The 7500-nt window shown below is 31.8% G+C and overlaps 1 protein-coding gene across 7 annotated transcripts in view; it reads right to left on the bottom strand.

Annotated features, from left to right (window-relative positions):
* LOC145287853 (protocadherin Fat 3-like) overlaps positions 1-7500 on the bottom strand; it is a 1926363-nt gene that overhangs the window by 489589 nt on the left and 1429274 nt on the right. For all 7 annotated transcript variants that reach the window (XM_080135727.1, XM_080135730.1, XM_080135731.1 and 4 more), the window contains one exon: positions 3817-3875. In XM_080135727.1, the coding sequence (XP_079991853.1) occupies positions 3817-3875 (59 nt within the window). The remainder of the gene's footprint in view (positions 1-3816; positions 3876-7500) is intronic.

Genomic DNA, 7500 nt, shown 5'->3' with positions numbered 1-7500 from the left:
AGACATTGTTTCTATACAAATAAAAGAGTAGATGTATGTGTGTGTGTAAACTCTTAAACTACTGGTCACATAACACTGAAATTCTCATAAAATAATATTCATGCACCAAAGATGGTTTATAGCGAGTAATATCTTTGTTTAATACATGTATGTCGCGTACAGATGTCGGCAAATTAACAGGCAAAATGTTCATTCCCACTAGCCGACATTTTTGTTTTTATGCGCATGCTCATATTCGTTACAGCAATATCCGGCTGGAACGTTAGATGTTTTGATTTCGATTTTAGCTGATGACACCAACTTATTTCTTTTATGTCTTTGTATTAATCAAATAAAAATGAAATAATACGTAAATTTTACTCGCGTTTTTGAATTTGTAAATACGAAGAAAAACCTATATATCTTTATTTATTATTCATTTATGGATTAGTCAAACAAATATTACTTTCAAATCAAAAATTCTAACGATTCTGAATACGTACGTTTTTCTTTATTTTTATAAAAAAATAAGCATTCCAGACGTTAATTCAAATATCCGAAGAAATACCTATATATCTAGGTATGTGCAAAATAAATACCAATCCTCAAAATTAATAAATATTTTCACCTCCACTTTACACAAAATCCACCAAAAATCAGGAAAATTAACCAATTTTAAGGAATTTTCATTATCTATCAATTAATGATCACGGAATATAATGAACCCATTATTTTTTATTTAAATCTCAGTGCAAACGTGTTATTTTGTTTAAACAAAATACCTTTCCTAAAGTTATGATTTCCAGTAGATTTGTGTAATTTATTTTATTATAATGTACGAGGACAAAATATTCAAATATATCATATACAACCTGGCAACGTTAGGTACTTCAGCTAGCCATAAATAAAGATTGTTTGAATGTTTTAAACAAATAGTTTTAAATGTCAGATTGTGTTAAAATTAAAAAAATGATACAATAAAAACAAATTCTATTAAGTTTAAAACTCTTCAGTGACTTTTTGGACACCCTGTTTAAGCAGTTCATATTATGAGGATATGTTCCCATATGAGAAGCTTATCAAGATAGCAACATAAATTCGCACATTTTTTTCAGTGTTTGGGCTAATAAATCTACTTATGGCGTAATGATTTCCTAATTTAAGAGTGCAAAGGTCAATGGTGGCGGATACATGTCGCATCAATAATTCTTATAAATTTAAAAGATGATTTACTACTAGTAGGACCCGTCGAAATTCCACGGTATTCGACAATTTTTTTAAACACACCAATAAAATTAATAAAGAATAAAATAAAACAAAAAAAATCGACGAATTTAAAACAATTTTTTGCAAATTCTTTTCAACCTTTTAAAGCTAAAATGAATTGATTAAAAAAATGAGATTTTAAAAAATAGAAATTCAACATGCAACGCATACTTATGTTTAATGAATATTTTTAAATATAAATTATGAAAAAAAAAACAGATGTCAAAAACCTGCACATTTTTATAATAAAAATCTCCTCTGAACATGACATTTTTTAATCATCAAATAAAATAACCAATTTGAAACCGAAAACAGACAACCATACTTTTTTTTTTAGTTTTTGAAGAGGAAATGGTTTTAATGATTTTTAACCGATAAAGAGCGACTACGAAGGAAGGTAATTCCTTTCTTATTAATTAATGTTTGCGATGATGGTGCTTTTTTGTGACACTAATAATACGGATAAATAAAGGAATATTTAGACTAGTTGTGTTTCTCAAACCCATTTCCTCTACACATCAGTTAAAAAAAACAAAACAAAACAAAAAGTATTATGCGGATTTATGATGTTTATAAGCTAGAGAATAACTGGAACGCTATAGGAAAAAAGAGAACAATTGTCTTGTGTGACATTCAAAATACAGCATTAAATTATTGAAAATGGAAGCAAATGCCTATTCACACGACCATTGATTAAACGAAAACATTTGGTCTTCCTAATTAACTTTAACTGATTATGAGTCAAATCTGGGGATTTTTATACCTTTCCACACAAATCTCAAATAGTTCGATTGTCTAATATAAATAAGAAACAAGAAAGAAAGTTCCATTTATAATAATAAAAATAAGAGAATGTCAAAATTTATACGGGTATTCGTAATGCCAAAAACAAAAATCTTATTTCTCTGAAGTGAAATAGGTCAGAAGTATGTCGGTAAGCTTCTTCCTGGTTCCTCTAAAGACGATCAAAATTCGGAGCTGTATAAACAGAAGTTTTAAAAAAATATATATTCCAACCCCTCTTCACCGTGTTAGGAGTGGTAGCAACGTGGTAGTATCAAAGCTACCAGGCTGAAACGACTATAGTGAGAATTCAAGAGGAGTCCACATCATGATACGTCATACTGTAGTCATGTTTTAGAATGGCGAGCAAAGAACCGCAAATTAATGAAATGAAAGTGTTAACTTTACTTCTTCGCTATTTCTTTGACCCTCCAGGGCCAAACCTTCTCCGACTTCGCATGCAACTGCTGAGCTTTATTGTTCTCGGTATCGGGGTTGAACATATTGAATCCAGCAGGATTATAAAAAGTTACGACTAACGAGGAAGACTTAATGCAGATATTACAATCCTTAGGCACGATCTTAGTGAGCTGTATGATTAACAAAGAAACACCAGAAAAAGCGACAGTGAAAAGTTGAAATCAAACATTTAATATTAATTAATATCTTTGTGTTTCAGATATCTATCATATATCATTTAAAGGTCGTACAGACCAAGGAATCATTAGAATTCCCGAGTTTCAGAAGAACAGTATTATAATTCATTTTAAAGGTAGATTTAATCAGAATCAAAATACCTCAAACCTCGTAATTCCACTTTTCACTGTAAATCGAGTGATTGTCTAATTCACTCGACAGCGAAAATAATCAATAGTCGATCAATATCCTCTTAACGCAATCTTCATTATCTAAAGTCGTATTCCTGTCTGATCACAATTTGATTAACAGGTACAAAGGGCACACTGTTTCGCGAATTAATTTTCATACTAAAAACGGACGTTTACACACTATCATTCCGGCGTGATTTCTGTATATACTATTTACACAAAGGACATCTACATTCAAGAACTAACATCGTTTGCATATTACATCAAAGAAAATCTATTTTAATAATTGGCTCTTTGTTATTAATTGTTTGTTGCAAGAGAACATTTTAAATTCCTCTATGTAAAAATGCTATTTAAAGTTGAGTTTTTTAAAATTTATATTTAATTAATTTTCAATTACTATTAATCGACACCAGTTGCCTTTAAAAAACGGACAGGAGTTTATTTAAGCTGTGAACGTCATTTCCCTTTCTAAGCTATGAGAGTTATGACCCATTTAATTTTCATAGACGAAAATGAATGCGTTTTCATGCTTTCATAAATTCATAAATTATCACTTTCAGGAAAATCGTAAGAAGTGACTAAACGCTCCGCCTACTAATATGTTTCAACCTGGCAACGCCCGGGTATATACAGCTAGTTAAATGATAATGACAGCTAGTTAACTGATAATAAGGTTGTCTATTTACTTCCTTACTCATTTAATACTAACCAAGCTCACGTCGCTTAATTTCGAGGATTTGCGAGAACCAGTCTGGCAACGTAATCATGATTAACATTTACAGTATTAAAATGGGTTACCATTTCGCAATACCAGGTGCTCTATGTGGCCTGAATCCTGGAGAAGGGTGGTCATCGCCAGGCTATGCTTGGCCATGATACGCTGCATGAAATAATGCAGCGCCCGAAGTGTTAAAGTATTCATCCATCCTATTTATTTCTCGCAGTTTTATTTTCTTACCTTTCGTCGATGCGAAACATATCCGTTTTGTTCTTAAAACCGAACACCAATGGCGCTTTCTGGAAATAGAAAGAAAGATAAAATAACATTTGAGGTAAAAGGATTTTCATGTAATTTGCGGGAATTGTTTAGAGAAAGAGCTAAAGAAAATGCTGAAATTTAGAGAAAAGACTACAAAAAAAATATCAATAATAAAAAAAAAAATCGACGCAGATTAAAAAAAATGATTAGTCTCATTTTTATTTTTATTTCTATTTGCATGCGTTTGAAATACATTTCTTTCGTATTGCTCTACAGATATCGTAGCCTGACGTTTTTAGTTTAAGGCCGTGTAAAGATATCGAAGAAAATTTAATATCAAAGGCCGGTAATTAACTAGATTGTGGACCATACTGAATGCGTCATCTAATCCATCTTGTCTTGGTTTTATTTCGATTACGCGTTTTTATTCAATGTTTATAAACAAGGAACTGACATTTAGCGTGATTTGGAATTTTGCCTTCTATTGTTATCTTAATAATTCTGTAGACCGTTCGGGCGTCCTTGCTTGCTTGAATCTTATATTTTAATAAAGTCGTATCTCCCCTGTTTGTTCAATTTGATTAATAAGCGAAATGGTACATTGTTCACAAATTAATTTTCATACTGAAAACGGACATTTACACATTTATATTTCAGCATGAATTCCATTTATACTATGTATTCAAAGAGAATCTACATTCAAGAACTAACGTCATTTTGCATATTGCATTAAAGAAAACCTATTTTAATAATTAGCTCCGTATTAATTATTTGTGGTGATAAAATTGCCTTCATTGTTCTATTTAGAAATATTATTTTAATTTATTAAATTTATTTATGGAGCAGAAAATAAGCAAGTAGAATCCCGTTTGCTGTTTTTACGGTAGTTTTGTAAATCTCAGAACCGTGCGTTTGGTCACGTGGAATTCACGTTAAGATTTTGTACCTTAGAAGCGCTTGTTGAGTTTGAATAAAATGACCAAACGCACCGTTCCGAGATTTAAAAAACTACCGTAAAAACAGCAAACGAGATTCTACTGGCTTATTCTCTGCTCCAACAAGAACATGGCAAAAAAAAAAAAAGATATACTGAAGATAAAGGTTTCCTTGGAAATATATTTACGAATTTCAATATAAATTTCGAACAAATAAATGTCTGTTTATTTTGTAATAATGAGTTGTTTTGGCTTCAAACGTATATAATACGTATTTCATTTTATTCAAAGATATTCAGTGTATCTTATATAATATGGGACTAAAACCTCCACCCGCCAATATCTTTTAATCTGACAACACCGGGGATATGCAGCTAGTCCTTCCTAAAATTAATTCAAAGTGTCTTACGTATGGCTCATTGTTAGAACAAGCTACTCGTTGCTAAACTCAGCCTAGTCAGATTTTGACACTGTCAAAAACATCCAACATTTGAATCAGCCTAATTTATCGCAATCATATTTTATATTTAAAAAAAAGAAAAGCAATTTCGTAATTTTAAAATCCAAGCTGAAAGTCGCTACGTTATTATGAACTAGCGGGGGGTACCCGACGTTGTCCGGTTGTTTGAAGGTGTGTGTGTAAGCGAAGTAATAACAAATAAAGTATTAATTAAAACATTAACATAGTAATAACCCTGTATTAATTAAAAAAAATGAAAAACGACGATAAACTTCTTAAAAAAAAAAAAATCGGCAAAACCGAAATAAAAAGGAAACAGCGAACAAATGTAAAACTTCTTTATAAAAGAAATCGGAAAAACAAAAGCAAAAATTCATGGAAGAACGTGGTTGGAAAACCAAAAGCCAAAAACAAAGTGAAACGCAAAAAAAAAAAAAAATGGCATAAATAACCCTTCGATTCGGTTAATTCCAGTTTTTTAAGCAATTACTGAGAAAAGAAAATTCAAACCGGCGTTCCTTCGTAACTGTTCCTTATGAACGATCCGGCGACGGTGTTAAATGGTCGCGGGGGAAGGAGGAATTTAATAGAGAGAAAAGATTTTATCACTTCCATTGAGTATAACTGATTTTGGCCGTGAATTCTCAGCAAGAAAAATATAGGGATCTAAGATTATCGAGGAAGTTGAGAGGTAATAGGCCTATAACAAACCTCAGATATTGTGCTGCAGTTTGGGCATATTACATTTGTATGAAATGTCCTGATTTTTAAGCCTATTAAGGTCAAAATCACACAGGAAAAATGAGGCCATTTTATATATAGATATAGAAGGAAAATAGAATAGATAGATAGAAGAATAGATAGAACAAGAAGAATAGATAGAAGATAGAGATAATGAACAACAAAATATATAAAATAAAACATTTTTGAACGAGCAAGAAGCAACATAAACAATAAAACATTAAAGGCAGTATACAAACAAACAAGGGAAAACATCAGCAAAGCATTATAAAAACAACAAATTATTAAAAGCAAAGAAATAAAAACAAAAGAAACATCTGTAATGTCGTCAACAAAGAAACAAAAACACAACTTTAAAACGAAACATAACTTGGGAATCTGCACGGAATGTGAAAAGAACCTTTTTATTTAATTGACGGAAGTGGCATGCTCTTGTTTTATCACCCTTGAACCAATAGCGTAGTGGATAAAGCACTTTGTATCAGTTGTAAGTTACACATTTTTGTAAGGTAAAAAGTTATATCGTTAATGTGGGCGACACTCAAAATACAATTTATTTATATCTTTGCGTTTCAAGATATCTATAATATATCGCAATGTAAAGGTTGCACAGGCCAAAGAAGCATTAGAATTCTCAGAGTTTCAGATGAGCAATATTATCGATAATTTTGAAGGTAGATTTAATCAGAATAAAACCCCCGCAAACCTCATAATTCCACTTTCTATTGTTAATCAAGAGATTGTGAAAATAATCAATATCATCTCGAATTAGTTGATCAGTATCCTCTCCACGCAAACTTCATTATTAAATGAGAAATGCGAATGGCTGACAGAACGAGAGCTCACCAAAAACATTATCAACTATCGCAGTATTTGCTTACCGTCCATCTGATAGTCATTTATCCCTGATACTTGAGTGGCAGTTTAGCCTTGATAAGCGGTGACACCTTAGTAAAAATACATAAGAGGAATACATAATAAAAACGACCAGAACCAATAAAAACATGAAAGCAAAATGGCCTTGCTTCTGGCCTGATTGCAAAAAAAATTCTAACCTAGGTCCCACATTATCTGCTAATATTCACTCTCTGTCGCATCGCTGCAGTGTGACACCCATGTGCTCTGATCAACGTAGTGAATTTGCACTCCCTGAACAAAAGAATTTTCTATTCATCTGGCTTCTTTCTTTCAGCTGTTTGACTTTGGAATTCCCTTTCCACTCCCTGTTGTTCGACCGTACCAACATGTTGAAAGTTAAATGTAGCGCAAGCAAGGACCTTGCTGATCAACTTCTCGCCGAGATCGTCTCCTACAAATATGTTCCTTATCACATTAGCCCCCTAAGCTTCAGTGTCTATATACAATGTTTAGGGCAAACAAAAATAAACAAAAGCAAATAAGCAAAACAAAGTAAAAACAAAAAAACAACAATGCTAAACAACTAAAAAGAACGCAAGTTAACGAGGATATACATCCAATAAAAAGAAGACAATAACGAACATAAACACAAGACACATGAAGACATTA

The sequence above is a fragment of the Euprymna scolopes genome, chromosome 11 (assembly GCF_053919585.1).
Source record: "Euprymna scolopes isolate OS-2025 chromosome 11, ASM5391958v1, whole genome shotgun sequence".
In the NCBI taxonomy this organism is placed as follows: Eukaryota; Metazoa; Mollusca; class Cephalopoda; order Sepiida; family Sepiolidae; genus Euprymna; species Euprymna scolopes.
This window is presented reverse-complemented; position numbering and strand designations above follow the sequence as displayed.